Raw genomic sequence first — 16,790 nt, 5'->3', positions numbered from 1 at the left:
GACTTACCTATATCCAGCTGCCAGGGCTACTTCCACCGCCTATGCCAGCTATGTGTGTGCATGCACTACTTCCATTAGCCCTCCCGCACTCCCCCCAATGTCAAGCACTGCTTACTAGAGCAAGCCTGGAAGAACTTAGAAGTTGAACAGACTAAAATCCCAGATATATAATCATATTTTTTAAAAACTGCCCAGATGGAGATCATAGGATCTAAAAAGAAGACATGTCTGGGAAAACCTGGCTATATGGTAACCCCATTGGTTAATTCTTCAACATGGTTGTGGTTTAAAAAAAGTCAGCATTGTCCAAGGAATCATGTTAGGTGCAAGCAGCAAAACTCAAAGCCTTTCCATTAGAAGAATTTTGGACACTGTCCAATACTATGTGGGGGTTGTACTGAGGGTACTGCAGTGAGGTTAAATTAGCAGTAAATAGTGGGGTTCTGGTCCCAATGTGGACAAGGCTTAGAGCTGTCTGACCATTCCAGTCTGTATATTTGCTCGGTGGTCTCCTGGCGGTTCAGCTTTCTACCTTGTAGTGTTATTGCAAAGCACAGGGTCCATTGCATCTGTGACACACATGAGGCTAGAAGCAGAAGAATTGCTTGCCCCTTGCTGCTGCAGGGTCTGTGCATGGAGTAGTTCCTGGGTCAGTTAGAAGAGCTTGATGCATGTTGAGAGTGCACATTTGGGATGACTGAAGATAAATACGGTTTGTATTCAGAGACCTAGGAGCTGCAAAGACCTGCTGTGCCACCCTGTGTTAGAGGCTAAGGGCTTCCTTGCTGCACTGCAGGCGGATAAAGTCGGTATACCTGATTCAGCTTGCCAATCCCGTTGCCTGCAGAGCAGCATATACTGCTTTCTTCTCTGCATTTTACTAATGAGCTCACTTCTCATTCCTGTTCTTGGGCAAGCAGGAATAGCCAGAGGGACCAGAATACTTTAGGAGTTGCTTTGATATCTCTGCTGCTTCAGCCCCTCACTGCACATGACAATAGAAGCTGTGAGCCAAGACTGGAGGGCTGAAATGGGAGGTGGGGAGGGGGCAACACAGGCAGAGTGAGAGTTAAAAGGTAGTGAAAAAGAAGTTAGAGGGAGAAAGGGGACTGTGAAAGAGGGGATGGGCAGGACTAGCCTTATGGGTGGGTGACCACGCAGGGCACCATGGTCAAGGGTGCAACGTGCATGCACATACATGCATGTATGAACTACCTGCACTTGCAGCAGTGTTCTTTTCTCTCTTCCTCCCCCCTGCACCCAGGCAGGAAGAGCAGTGCTCAGCCCACCCCTAATCTCCAGCTGCTGCTCAGAAGGAGCTGGGTAGGGTGCTGCCTGCCTGCCTGGTGCACTGTGTTGCTTCATCTCCCTACTAGACTGTGCCCTGCCCACCTGCCTCTGCCTCTTCCTGCAGCACCACTGACTTAGGCAAGACCTTCTGAGACATGGGGCTCATAAGCCTGGGAAACAGAAGCATCCATCTTGCTCCAGGCTGTCAAGGTGGCAGATTCCTGCTATCAGTGATTCTTCTGGCCTTATGGCATGTGTGTGTTGCACCCCGTGACCACAGTTGCCTACCCATAAGGCCCATAAAGTACTCTTTGTATAATTAACACTGGAATTCATTAATGTTCCAGCCTGACTGCAACTTTCCTTGAAAGGTCACCCAGTTCCACCGTAGCGTCTGTCACTGCACCTCCCCCTCCTGCTCACATGTTGTCTGTCACTTTCCTCAGTGGTATTCCGCGCTGAATTGTGTGGTGCTCTGGCTCCCGCAGCAGCATGTGGTTTGGGGCGAGGGGCAGTTTCAGAAGTAGGGGGCAGCTCCTGTTTTTTTTAGTGTGTGCGTGCACAGCAGTAGAAAAGCATGTGCTACTAAAAGGTTGCTGCTCTCTTTATTGATAGGTACCACAGTCTCTTGTACCTATTCTGGAAAGCTGATGAAGGGACAGTAAAGTCATTAAGCAGGTGGTTTTCCAGCTAAGAAGAAGAGGCTTCCATATACTGGCCAGCTGGTTAGCCTAAATACCACTCAGGCCTCTTGCAAAGACAATTCATGTGTTGACTTGGCTTCCTTTTCTTTCTTCAGGTTCCTGAGACTCCCAGGATGAAGTTACTGTGAAGGGCTTGAGGATCCCACACAGCCTCCACGTGACTTGCAGGGCCCCCTGTTGCTTCCTTTCTGAGTGGAATTCAATAATTGAAGTCTTCAGTAAGGATGACTGTTGGATTTTTACTGCTGCCCCCTCTGCTGGGGAGGACTTTGCTTACAGCATTACTGATGTCTGCCTATATTCAGTGCCATTGGCCCAGTGAGCCCTCAGAAGTACAGGACTGGGAAAACCAGTTAGAGGCCTCTATGCATTCTGTGCTGTCGGATCTCCGAGAGACTATCCCAGCAGTGGTGGGGATTCCAGACAGCTCTGCTGTGGTAGGCCGCTTCTTCAGAGCCACCATCCCAACAGATTTAATTGCTTCCAATGGAGAAATGGTTCAGGTGAGAGATGCATCAACCCCTCAGCCTTGACTTTCAATCCTCCAGCTTGATGTCATGCCCTTTACAAGAATCCTGATTGTATCCAGACCTTTATGTCTTACTGTTGGGAGTTGCAGGAATTGCCATGTGTCACGTGAGGTGGTGTTGGGTTGGGGGACATGTTGGGTAAGGAATTGGAATTAGGTGTTATTTCTCACATGATTGCTGCATTAATGATTGCAGGTCCGTATCCCTCAACCTTCCTGATCTAGACCAGTGGTCTCCAAAGTGAGGTGTGCGCACCCCAGGGAGTGCGCAAGACGATCCATTGGGGTGCAGGAAGAAAATATTTGAACTTGTATTTATATTTATTTTTTTATCTAAAAAAATAAGAAAGAAATTAAGCTTTACTAGTATTTAATATACGGATTGACACTGGTGCCCTCACTCGGTCCTTATGTCAGACAGTCACGTGTCATGTGTTTATGATTTATAAATAAATATACATATATTGGGAGTGCGTGCTCAAAAACTTTTTACTGATAGGAGTGTGCGATCAGAAAAGTTTGGAGACTACTGATCTAGACAACCACAGTTTTCTGGGGCTGATGCTGTAACAATGTGACTTTTTTGCTTCACTGTGGTAACAAAGTATTAGACCAGGCTGTCAGGGCAGACTGTTGTTCTATGACGAGGTTCTTGACTATTTGCAGACACTCTTCTCTCTGGGTTCTGCTGAGAACAATGGAGGGGGGGTGGTTCTTCTTGGTTCAGAAACAGTGATCAAATCTCAGCCTATTCTCAAGTGTTTGCAAGTATTTTACGCTCCAGACTTTCAGGCATATCAACTGTAGGAGATGGAAGCAAGAAAGTGACACAGATTAAAGGAGGGATGGACACTAGCAAATATAAATATATATATATCCAGCTAGCAGGAACTTCTAGTAACGAGCAGTGTCATTCTCTAATTGGGTTCATCAGCCACAAATGGATTCATCACGCATCTGACTTAGATCTCTTATGTGCCGACAGTTGCATACTACTAGCAGTATTTAGTACAGCTCCTGGAAGGGTGCAGGGTTCGTAGCTCTCAGCCCCATATTTGCTGGGATTCTTTGAGTTAAGAAACTGACGTCTAGCCCCAATTTAAATATGAGAATTACACATTTGATATTTTTCTAGTGATCAAATGGAAGCTAGGGTGAAGGGAGACAAATCTCATCTGCTTTTTTTTGTGGGCGGGCTTGTTCTCATGCCATACAGTATGGGTCCTAGCACTGAGGAAGCTGGACTATGAAAGCAAGACCTGAAAAAGACCTATTTGTAGTAATGAATACTGGAAGGGGTAGTGACTGGGTGTATTTGGCACCTATGGAATATTAGGTGAAGAAAACATGGAGTGAGTTCCTTACTTAAAGGAAGTAAAAGAGGCTAGACTGATTTTTTAAACTGAAGACAACAGGATTTGATCTATGGGAGGGTTACTGACTTGCCCAGATGGAAGCTACCTTCTGCATTCGCTTATGGGTAGAGCTGTGCTGTCCGTTTTCCCTATACAACTATTATGTGAAAATTACAGGTCTGGTTGTCAGGTGTTAAGCACTCAAACCCAGTTGAAGTATATTTTGGGAGCTGTGGGAGCTTAGCAACTCTGAAAATCAGTGTGTGGCCCAGACAGCTGGCTGGACATCATCTGCTTTATTAAATTAAATGTGCAGGCAGATCATCAGCTTTTTGGCTTTGACCGGCAAAAGCTTGCATATCTGGAGGCAAAATGACATGGCTTTCTAGTGGAGTCCGTGGTGTAAACTGTGCCCTAAGAAGCCCTAGCCTTGCTCCTTGTATACCATACAGCCTGGCTAACTGAAGTGCTGCCCCTTTTAGATGGGAAGGTGAAGGGAGTGGGCAGGATGACTGCTTACAGACATGAACACCATCTTCCTTCCAGCCCCCCCCCCCAAAAAAAAAAAAACCCACAAAAACCAAAAAAACAGAGCTTTATGTTCGGCTCAGTGTGCCCTGAACCAAGCACAGTGCATGCCCAGAAGACTGAATCAGCTTTAGATAAAAGTGCCAAAAGCCCTGCTGAAGTTCCCAGTCTATGCAGAAGCTGCAGAGCTGGGTCACACTACCGGACTTCCTCTTCCAATAAAGCGCTGGGGTTTTTTGTTTGTTTTGTTATGTTTTGTTTTGTTTTGTTTCATGTCTGTCCGCACCCGATGTTCTTGGAGGAGTAACATAGGATTGGAGACTGCATGTGGAAAAGAGCATGTAAGATTTTGGGGAGAAGTGGGCATACATATGTGGTAATAAGGGTATTTGGGGACACCCTGAAGCAAGGGCAGAGGTGTGGGGGGGAAAGAAGGAGGGGTTCCCTGCCACCACATTCCCAACCCAGGGGCAGCCCCGCAGGCCAGATTCCAAGGTTCTGTGGGCTGCATTTGGCCTGCAGGCCAGAGGTTGAGCACCCCTATGTTTAAAGGAAGATGGGGGGAGGTTGGTTATTAGTTCTGTGGTGCAGAAAAGCCTGCATGGCTTTCGGGTTTGTCTGAGGGCTTATCTAAACACAAGTTCTACCTATTAAACAACTTGAGTCAGTTTTAAATGAGTTTTAGGCCTTTGTTTCTGGACTGCAGCAGGTTAACTTAAATCAGTTTAACACTGGATTCTATTTTTAATACAAATGTGGCTGTGCTTTACTGAGTGTGAGGACATTCTTCAAAGGATCCACAGAATGGTTTCCTTTCTGAAGAGGAATGTATTTAGGCTAGGGGTGTCAAAGATACTGCCCATGGAGCTTCCCATCATCTGGTCCCTAGTGCTTGCCCAGAGTCTGAAGTTGACCCACAAGCAGCATGTAGCACATGCTGGGCCAGCTCTATGGACTGGACTCAGGGCCTGCACCACATGTGTCACCTGCTTTGGGGCCCTACCTGGAAGGGCCAGTTTGGGACCCCCCCACACATACTGGATCCAGCATGTGCAGGTTGCATGCAGCACAGGCCCCAGGGTAGGTCTCATGTGTAGCATAATCATGGACCAGCAAGAGCAGGCACTGATTCTAGCATGTGGTCAGGAGGATTAGTGGGTCCCCTGCATGCAGGATTCAGAGCTTGCTCTGACTTGTTTGGGGCTGACACTGCACATGGTGTCTCTTCTGGCTGATCTGGGACTTAGGCTGCATGTGGCACTCATCCCACATCTCAGACTGGCCAGAGCAGGTGCTGCATACAGTGCAGTCCTAGAGAGGGCATCACAGGTACTGGATCCAGCATGTGAAGGATGGGGTGGTCCATGGGCTCAATCTGACCTGCCAGGCCAGCCCTCTGCTATTCATTCAGCCCATGGACTGGTCCTGCGTCACTCTTCTGGGGCCAGATCAGTTTGACACTCATGCATTAGTGATGCTCAACCTTCCATCCCTGTGGGCCACATGAGTGATGCAGGCTGGTCCATTGACCAGCTCCCAGAGGCAGGGTCAGCCTGCAAGCTGGATTCAGTGTGGGGTCAGTGCACAGTGTCAATCCCCAGGTGTCATCTGGTGTTCTGGCTCGGCCATGGTCACTAGATCCAACCATGTACCATTGTGATTTGGTGCAGAAGGCAGTGTCATCTCGCCTCACAGGCCTAGAAATTTGATGGTGGGTGAGCATTTATTGACATGGCAACAAATGCTGCTATGATGGGGGCGGGCCACATCCAGCCCGCCAGCCCATTCTACCTGGCCTGCGGGGCCTCTAAAAAAAAATTTAGAAAATTTATATTTATCTGCTCTTGGCTGCCTGTCAAAGATGACAGGAGCCAGGGACAGTAGGACCCAGGGGAAGCTGACAGGACTCGGCAGCCCAGAAGCAAGGCCTGCCTAGCCCAGCTCTCCCCCCCCACAACCAGAAGCCCCGTGCTTAGCAGAGCCTTCTGGCCTGGGCCCCTGGAGCTGTTCCTGCCTCCGTGTGCCTGAAGGGGGAATTCAGATAAGAACATTTTGGAGAGGGGAGAAGGCAGGGGAGGGCTGCAGGCAATTGTTCCAGTCCTCAGCAGATTTCATTTGCTTTGTCAGTGCAAGGGGGATTGTTGGCTTGAAAGGTGAGACAAGTTTGCTATTATAGAAAACATTGGAAACATTAAAAAACCAAAAGCTACTTAGCAAAATATGTGCAGTATCTGTGGACCCCTCAGAAAAATTAAGAGCTTGATGGCCAACTTACACTATGTAGAGCTCAAACCTGAATAATAGCTGGCAAAAGAGCAGTTAAACATTTTCTCTTAATATGGACAATAGAGCAAGGTTGAGAATAAGAAAAAAGTGGTCTGTACTCTACCTCATTCCTAGTTCCCAAAAAGCAGGTGCAGTGTCCTAGGCCAAACAAACTCAAAAAGCTAAAAATGAACATGGAGACATCAATCTACCCTAATTCTTAAGGCTTCTCTCCTATAGCCATGAAGGAGGTATAATTCTGTATCCCTTCATTCATAAATAGGGCCCTGAGAAAATTGTGATTTCATGGACTGCATGGATACTGCGAAATTAGCCCCACACAGTGATTTTTAAGAGTTGCAAACCTGTGCTGGAAAAACAGGGAAACCTAGGTTTTCGCAGCCTGCTAGTGGCTGCTGGGGGCGTGGCCAGGACGCAGCCAGGTATAGAGAGCAAGGGGGGAAGGGGGTTTGGAGAGCCAGGGCTTCAGGACTGTTGGGGGTGGTGGGGCAGTATGTGTGTGCCATAGGTGGAAGGAGAAAATATTAGTGGGGGGAGTGGTGAGGTGGCTGAATCTACATCCCTCTCCACAGACTTACCTACTGGGGGGAAGGGGCAGGGGGAGAGGGAAGAGGCATGGGGGGGGAGCAGATCGAGGCCCTGACAGTGAGGGATGGGGTGGGACACAGACAGGCTAATATGAATGGAGCCCTGGGGCAAGTCATGGGAGAGTTGGAGCTCAGGTGGCTCATCCAAAGGTGCGGGGGGCTCTTGCTGCTACGTACACCTTGGTGGAGGCACAGGGGCACATGCCATCTGGATTTGTGTGCAGGATGGAGGTGGGCTGCAACTGTGGGCTGGGTTCTGCACCCCACTGCCTTGGGAGCCATGCAGTGCTATGTGCCTGCTGCTGCCAGGCTGCTCTGCATCCCCTGCCTACATGGTGATAGCAGGCATATGGCATTGCATAGCTTCTGAGGCAGTAGCAGGGCACAGATCCCAGCATCAGCCTGCCTCTGCCCCACACAAAACTGGGGGACATATGACTGCCTGCTTTGCGGGGTGTGCAGTGGCAGGAGTTCCCCTGTGCCCCTGGATGAGCCACCCAGGCTTTGACTGACCATGACCTGCTCTGAGGCCCCATTCACCCCAGCCCCTGACCCACTTCCTCTCCCACTGTGGGTACCCCTTCCCTTTCACAGACCTGCCTGCTGTGGTGGCCTGTGCTCCTGCCGGGCTGCGATCCTAGTTACCTGCAGGGTGCGGCTCCATGTCTGTCTGTGAGCACCACTCGGCACCTGTGCCCAGGCTGCCCTGTGGTCTTCTGCGCTGCCACTGCTGCCCTGTGTTTGGCGGGGGCTAAGTCTGCTGCCTATGGTATGTGCCTGACTGTAGCACATGCATGGGCATAGTATCATTTTTCACAGAATATTTATGGAACTACCAGGACCCATTTGCCAATATCGGTGGTAGTTCCATGAATATTCTGTGAAAAATGATACTGTACCTGTGCACGTGCTGCAAATTTTCTACAAGAAATTCATGATTTTCTCAGGGCCCTGCTCATAAATATCCACAGCTGCTTCTGTGTTTCTTTCATCTTGTTCAGTTTCTGTCCAGAACAGTGAAAGGCTAATGACCACCTGGGTTATTGGCAGCTATATCCTGTAATCCGTGGCTGCTTGTAGACCTTTAACACCCCCCCCCCCAAAAAAAACCCCAAACAAACAAACCAACCATACTTTAGCAGCAGCAGCACATTACTTCAACTCAGCTCTGCAGCTTCTGTATAGATTGGTGGTTCAGTGGGGCTTTTTGGTGCTTTTGTCTAAAGCTGATTCAATCACCTATTAGATAAAAGTTCCAAAAAAGCCCCATTAAAGTGCCTGATCTTTACAAATGTTTGGTGAGCTGGGTCCAACTAAAGTGCTGCCTCTTCTGGGCATGCATGGGGCTCAGTGCGGGAATACACCCGAGTTTAAGCTAAAGCACATGGGAGAGTTTTTGGCTTTGGGTTGTTTTTTTGGGGGTTGGTTTTTTAAGTCTTCAAGCAGTGTTTGATACTAATTCTGTTGATACATGTATCCGGGTCCATTTTAGAAGTAGTTGGGTTCCTTGCCCCCTCTACTCTAGTGGGAAGGTTTTTTCACATCTTCCCCCCTCTGATTGTTTAGAAGGCCAACCATTTTCAGTCTCATTTTATTCTGGCCTTCCCTTTATGTGCATTAGTGAGTACAAGCTGGGCATGTGAGCATCAGAAAGGTACTGTGTGGATCAACACTAAACTCCTGTATGTCTCACTCCCTGGCTCCACATTTGCTTCTTGATTTACAATTCCATTGCAAAGATCAGCAGCTGTTCTGATACAGCAGAATAAGAAAGCTTCTTTGTTTACCAAAAAATTTTGCTTACTAAGAAAATCTACAGATTACCACAAACTGGGCAGTATAGCAGGGACAAAATAGATAGTACAGTGAAGAAATAATCCATGTCCTACAAGAGAGAAATTGGAACACTAAATATTACACAAGATGCATGACATCAATACTTTTGGGTCTGAATAATGCTGAAAAAATTATCTTAAGCTGAAGAAGGTTCATTGAGAAGAGGAAATGATTCAGGTTTGGGGCTATCACCAGGTGACTGAAGTTCTCCTCTAAGGTTCTGTAAACCTTCCTAACAGTAGAAGAGAGATAATCAGATGAGTATGGATACATTTTGACTATTCGAGAGAGAGAGAGAGCTGTTTTCTTTCTCCAGTGAGCCAGAGTAGAGAAATTTTGGCATTTTCAGTTAACTTTCAGTAACTAGCTTTGAATTCTGAAGTAGTGGAAAGTGTAACTCAATTGGATTAGTAAACTGGTATTTTTAGGTAGTTTTCTGCTTGGTTCTGTCTCTGGCTCATTTCCTCGGCATTTTGAAAGCTTGAGCAATCAGAAAGTAGCCAGTAGGGAACAGAATATCCTAGTATACTACTAATTCAAGGTCATTGGTTAAGGTTTAACTAACCTCATTCTCAGTTTACACATCAAACTGTTTGCTAGGATCTGTGTGTTGTGGGAGCTCTAACAGTGGATGGTGGTTAGCATAGTGGCCCAGCTATCCAGCGTTTTCCTCTAACATTGTAGGTAGTTCTGCTTACCTCTGGCCTTTTGCATAAAGGTCATGATGAGAGGAGATGAATCTTAACTTTTTTGAAGCTGTTTGAAGCTTCTCCTGTCCAATGTTAAACACTGTTAGAGAGGAGCAGAGCAGGGTGTGGGAGTAGGCACTCGTCCAAGCCCCTTACACAGGCATGCAGATTGTTTTCATTGGAACAACAAGGCTAAATGAATCCTTTTTGAGCTTGTAGGATGAGCTGATGAAAAGAGCATTTCTTAGGACACTCAATGTTTTGTAGTGACCTCCCAGTGAAACAGCTGCTGAGTATTCCCACCCTATCCGAGTTGGAATCCTTGTACTCTGAATAGTTCCCTTATAACTAACAGATGAGTGCATCTGGAAATAAGGGCGTTCCAGTAGGAGTGTCTGAGAATGGTATTAGCTGGGCAAAGCAATTTCAGAACTTTGCCCGTTCAGCTGTGAAAGTGCCTGTGATAAGGAAGTTGTTTTTTTATAAAAAACAAAAACAAAAAAACACTGTGATCCTCAAATATCACCTCATATGTCCACCCCAGTAGTTTCCAGAATAGGGCTCATAACTCATACAAACGTGGTAGTTTATGCTACTATTAGGAGTTGTGAATTCTGTTGGATTCACAACTAGTTGAACCCACTCTGGGACACAGTTTTGGGAACCGTTGTCCCTACAGAGTAGGGGTGCCACTGAATCTGTAAATGAGTGTGTTTGATTAACTTAGGGGTGTGTATACTTCTTGGAGAGCTGTAGGTGGGAGTGTTGTATGCGTGTATAAAACAGTATATAGCTGATTGCTTTCAGCTTCCCATGAATGTGTGATGTGAGCAGTTTTTTTCAGGCTGTTTTGCTTCTAGTTAATGAAGGACTTGATCTGTTTGAATTCCATCCTCTTTGTTAAAAAGCCTCCCCTGTGTCAGAGCATGGTCCTGTAGAAGAGAGAGGGTTTTTTGAGTCTCTTGGTTCCTGAGACATCAAATTTTTTATCAGGGAGATTACCTCCACATCCCAAGAAGTGTCTTCAGTTTGTGGAGTGAGCCACAATGATCTTCTCAGGGCTGTGCATCTTCACCAGCACAGCCAAGAAGACAGCTGTCACAAGGGAAGTAGCAACTGTATTCTAAAGAGCTTTCAGAGGTAGCTTGAACACCTCAATTTAAGACTATATGGGATAAGGAAGGCCTAGATGGGTAGAGTATAGGTGTACCACTGAAAATGGATAAAGTCTCTTGGCCATTTGTAGATGTGGGGAGAGGAGGTACTTCTGTATGAAAACTTTTGAAACAGCTCATGCTTTTCTGAGCTTGCCTCTGCATTCTCAGTTAAAAGATATGATGCCCCTGTTGCTGAACTGACTAAGTGTCCAGGAAGGCACGTAAGTTGGGGAATGCATGAAAACTCGTTGGGGTAAGAATGGAGTGCCCTACCCTGTACAGTTCCTTCTCTGTCAGCACAGAGGCAGTAAAACTCTCCCTTATCCCTAGGCTTGATATTTTTTCAGATTAAGACTTTTTCCTGCAAATGGTTGCAATATAGTGGTTCAGACAGTGTAGATGGCCCAGCCCTCAAGCCACTTACTGGCACAATAACTGGCCTCAAGCAACATAAAATTTCAAGAAGTACGCCTCTGGCCTGGCAACCATACCAGGGGCAGAAATCTGCCTCTTGTGCTTCCTACATTTGTTTACTGCGTGGGACAAGACCTGTGCAGTAAATACATGTACAATTTGTCCTGCCTTTGCTTCTCATGTCAGAGGTGGAAGGAAAGGGGCTTGAACTCTCTTCAGACCTACAGCTTGACAGCTCAGTGCTCATCAGTTGTACCCAGCCTGTTTTCTGTTCCAAGGTCTTCTAACACAGGACTCAAGGCATACTTTGTCACACTGGCCTCAGAGACCCCTTTCACCTACTCAAGACAAGAATCAACTCTGCCATGTACTAGCACCACAGACCTTAGTAGATTTGCTCCTGAAGCATGAAGTGCCAGCCAATTTTTTTATTCATGCTTGGTACAGACTCCAGACCTGCCCTCCATGGTGAGTCCTTCATCTCAGCATCACAAACCCCCTTGAACATCTGCTCAGAATAGCATAGAGCACATATCCCCACAAGAATACAGACAGGAAAAAATAGGAAGAGGTGCTAGGCTATAGACATATGAACACTTTACCATTGGGTGAAAGGGAGCAGGGCATTACTGTCTGTTGACTGCATTTGTGCATAAATGGAAAGTAAAATGTTCAGTTTTTGTTTGGTTTTTTATAAGTACCATCTCCTTGTACCATGTTTTGTCTATGTCCTCACTTTCTGAATCATAAAGACTTAAATAGTACTGTCACCTTGTAACACCTTTTCCATGGTTGAATGCTCTTGTGAACCAGATGCTGAATTATGGAGTCCAATTTGTGTTGTATCCATGATTGAAATACTGGCCCTTTGTCTGGATTAGCTTTGAATTTGCCTGTAAGCAGTCTATCCTGTTTCTTCCCAATATAGCTCTCCTGCCTAGATGTTTAACTCTTCACTTAAGACCACTGCTAAGACTAATCAAGGCTGTAGTCTGGGGCTGTATACTGTTCAATGACTCTTAACTACTGGTCCAGGCTTCACGGAGCAGATATGAATGATTGATACAAAACACTGGGGGCCAACCCCTTCGGCAGGTTTGCTGCACTGTCCTCAAGTGCCACTCCAGTTTCTTTTCCCTGCCCAATCTGTTCTGCTTTCTACCATATCTGTCACTGTGCTGCCTGTCTCCTTTGGTCTGCCACATGCCACACACAGCTCGCTGATTGGGAGCCCCAGTGGAGATAACAGCACTGCCCTTCTACCTCATTGTTGTCTAATCTATTCTGGCTAAACCTAAATTAGTATTTTAAAAACACTGTTACTTCTGCCACCTGGTCCAAACTAACACTAGCTCTTTTATTTTCACTTATGGCACTGCCCGGATGCTATTGCTAAAGGGGAGCAATTGTGACAATTTAGAGTAGACAGCCTTTATGTTCTTTCAAATCTATGATTGGATTTAAGTTGAATTCCTGTCCCCATTTTCCTTACCCTGTTCTCTAAGTCACTCGACCAGACCCTGACCCTATTTGATCCAGCTATGGATGCAGGACTTCAGTGGCAGAAGTTTCTCTGTGCCACTAAGAGGACCAGTAGTGCTGACAGAAGCTTTCTTTGTGCTGCTCTGGGGACCAGAGGGTATCACCTGGAGTTTTCCTGAAACTGTCATGGGGGCCAGTGATACATGCTGGAGATTTCCCTGTGCCGCCATGGGGAGAAGCAGTACCAGCAGCTGGGTCCTAGCACCTGCCCATCTGCCTTTGACCCAGGCTGATTTATTTTGGCCCACAGCTTGAAATGGTTGCTGACTGCTGTTCTAAGTAATTATTTGTAGAAGCTTGTGCTTTGTAAAAGTTTAACATCAGCAGTTCAGGTCAGTCATCTTGAGCATAGTTCACAGCTTGCCTTGCTCTCTGAATTTAGGGACGGCTCCAACATTTAACCATTATGTTTGTCATCATGGTATAGTGCCTAAGGGCCTGCTGAAGTTGGGTCATGCTGTACCAGTACATATTGTACTCTACATCAACCATGAACTGACAGATTAAAATCCATGCATCAGAGCCACAAATGGGGAAAGAGCAGGAAGAAAGGGTGACAGTATCGCACTTAATGATCCTCACTGTGCTACTGTGATAGTGTAGAAATTCTCACTTCTGAATATTTTGTTACTTTAAAAATATCTTAGTGCTTTTTGGCACAAGTGAAACACTCATAAAGGATTCGTATGGACCAAGGAAATGCTTTTGTGGGCCAATTTGAATGCCTGAGGCATAATCCTGGAGAAGAATACAAAGCAAGCTTACCCATTGCAACTTGATAGGGAGCAAGTAAAAAAAAAAAAAAAAATAAAGCTATTGCTTTTGCAGTTTGTGATTCCAAACATGCACAATGTTAATTTTACCCCAGCCATACAAGTAGGATATCAAGACATGGAAGTGAATAGGGGGCATATTCTTACTTTCTCCTGCTGTTCAAAAAATCAAATTAATTAGTGATGCTCAGTGATTCACAGAGAACAGATGTAAGCCACATGCTGGTGGACTACTCACATGGTCTTGGTGCACAAACTGAGAGGATCTTCTAACCCCATCGTGGATACACAGATATAGGACTTGAGAAATCTTACAACAACATACCCTCCGAGATGAAAATTATAGCAGCTTCTGTCTGTACATGGTTGTGTTTATTGACTTCACTGCTTGAATCTCAGGCACTGAATTGGCCACAGATGTTTAGCAACTTTATTGGTTTTGCTGAAAACAGGGAAACTTCTATTCCGATTGGCTCTAAGTCTGGTTCAGATGTAAACTGGTTGAAGCCGCATCATAAATGAGGCTTTGGCATCGAGAACTTTTTAGGAGATGCAGCTACACTGCCTGTAAGATCAGTTCAAGTACTGGAGATTTGCCCACCCCACAGATTTTAACCATTGCAAAATAGGTTTGAGTGGTTTTGGTAAATTTTCCTCAGACTGAACTGAGCTATTATACCTTGGTCCATTTGTCTTAAAAAAGCTAAATCCAAGTGACCCTTGTGAAATAATCCTGTTCTTTTCTCTCTCACTCCTCCCCTTCTCCCCTCACCCCCACACTCAGCTATCCAACTACTGGGGTAACTACCATGTACCTAAGTTTTTAGATTAACTAGAGTTTTTAAAACTTTTTCAGGCTAGAGCAGGGGTGGGCAAAATGGTGGATACAGCTGGCAACTGGACTCTATTTCCCAGCAACCCCTGCCCACAATACCAGCCAATTTCCATGGAGACCCCAAGAGTGCTAGAGCCATGACAGCATGGGCACAGGGCCAGGGTTTCCAAGGAGACCAGCCCCAGCAGCTCTGGCATGGAAGCTGCTCCGGGGTGGGATCATGCAGTGGTGTCATCATAGTCTAGAACAGAGGCAGAGCTGTGATCCCGTCTGCATGCCCCTGATTGGGGTGTACAGGTGGCAGATCACAGCTCTGCTGTGGCTCCAGACCATGCTGTCACCACTGCAAGATCCTAGTACCAGCCTCGGAGCAGCTTCCTGTCCAGCTGCATGCCCTGCTAGTGCTTTCTGGTCTCCATGGAAACCCTGGCCCTGCACTGTCACAGCTCCGCTGCTCATGGGTTCTCCATGGAAACTGGCTGTAGTGATATGAGTAGGGGCTGCTGGGAAATGAAGTCTGCTGTGGCCCCAGTCCAGCCTGCAGGCTGGATTTTGCCCATCCCTGGGCTAGAGCAGCTATTATGATGATTTAGTCTGATCTCCTGCACAGTACACACCACCAGGCAACTAAATAGATTTCAAGTTCAGAACCTGTGCTTAAGTTAAGACTCACATTTTACGAAAAAATTCAAACTTTTATTTAAAATTTCCAGAGTTTGCCACATTCCTTACTAAGTTGTTCTGATAGCTAATTATCTTCACACTTTTGTTTCATTTAGATGTTTTTTAGCCTTTTTTTTCCAGTCTGAGTTAAGCTCCACTTTTCCAGCTATTGGTTCTTGTAGCTTTGTCCGGTAGACTGCTGATGAGACTTCTATCAATGTCTGTTTTTGAGTGTGTTACCTCAGCCTCTTCCTTCATGAACTAAATAGATCAAGCTCCTATAGACATTCACTATAAGGTATGTTTCCCTATCTTATTTATTCTTACAGCTCTTCTCAGAAACTTCTCCAGTTTATCATCCTTGTATCCAGTATTCCATTACTGGTTGCACCAGAGCTAAATACATAGGTAATGCAATGCCCTTTTACTGCCTTGTATAGTCAGCTGTTCACGTGGGAAGATGGAACACTTCTTTGAACTGATTCTGTAGCATAATGTAACTAGAGCAAGGCACCAGCGTAGGAGGATTGCCACTTGTGACACCCACCCACCGAAACACACCCCTGCACCACCCCTCTGCTCTCAGGCATTTTCCCAGCACACAAAAACTGCTGGTTATGCTTCTGGATATTGCATGTCCTCTTAGTTTAAAAACTGGTCTGCTCTGGAGTCAAGGTACACTAATTTCTGGGACTGAACTCCCAGAAATATATAAGATTTGGTTGTTGATTTCTTAAGTTCTCTATATGTCCCATCTTTTATAATAAGTAGAGGATAATGTGAAATACCTGAATTGCACAAATACTGAGGTGCAGACAGGTTGATGCATGTTGAAGCAGTCTTTACTGTCAGAGAAGATGCATGGAATTGAGTGTTCCCTGGATTTCTCACTCTTAGGCTTTAGACACACTTTACATTTGTAGCACTATAATATGTCCTTTTAATGCTACAAAAAGCAAGCATTCATATGTTCACACTGTGGGCAGCACCATAAAAATGTTTTTGTTCTAAACAGGAACTTCTCTATAGTGTTGTGTTTTTAGAATTTTTTTTTAATGGGTGGACTCTGTAATATTGCTGCTAGTTGCTGTGCTTCTGTCCTGGCCCAAGGGGGCCAGGGGGCTGAGGAGAGCACACCCGTCAGTGTCAGTTTTAACCCTATCACAGTCGCTGTTTGAATTGGCAGTAGCTTTTGGTTGAGCAGCCAACAGCAGCTGCCAATTTGGCAGTGGCTGTGACTGTTAATATTATAGTTCTGGAGCCGCAGCTAGACATTAAGTGAAGATGATGAGTCAACTCTGCCCTTCCTGCATACCCAGCATTCAGCCATGTTGAGCCTGTGCTATGGTGATTAAGTTTCTGGAATAATTTTTTTCTTTGTTTTGCCTTCCCAAACCAAGGTAACATGCATCTTACTGTATTTTTTTTGCATAGCGCAAGACCCCAAATAAAATATGGGAGCAACAAATAGCACAAGATAGTCATATTGCAGCATTCCAGTGTATAAATCTGCTTTCCTGCTTAAGATGTACATCCACATTTTGGAAGACAGATTTTTTTGAAAAACAGTGCATATGGTTTGCAAGAAAATACAGTAAGTTT

General features: G+C 45.8%; 1 protein-coding gene across 1 annotated transcript in view; it reads left to right on the top strand.

Moving 5' to 3' along the window:
* Window positions 1–16,790, top strand: part of DAG1 (dystroglycan 1) — a 98,097-nt gene that overhangs the window by 65,184 nt on the left and 16,123 nt on the right. Inside the window, exon 2 of the mRNA XM_019547514.1 lies at window positions 2,090–2,497. Within this exon, the coding sequence (XP_019403059.1) occupies window positions 2,219–2,497 (279 nt within the window). The 5' untranslated portion in view covers window positions 2,090–2,218. The remainder of the gene's footprint in view (window positions 1–2,089; window positions 2,498–16,790) is intronic.

Source organism: Crocodylus porosus, unplaced genomic scaffold (assembly GCF_001723895.1).
Source record: "Crocodylus porosus isolate Cpor-Errol unplaced genomic scaffold, CroPor_comp1, whole genome shotgun sequence".
In the NCBI taxonomy this organism is placed as follows: Eukaryota; Metazoa; Chordata; order Crocodylia; family Crocodylidae; genus Crocodylus; species Crocodylus porosus.
This window is presented reverse-complemented; position numbering and strand designations above follow the sequence as displayed.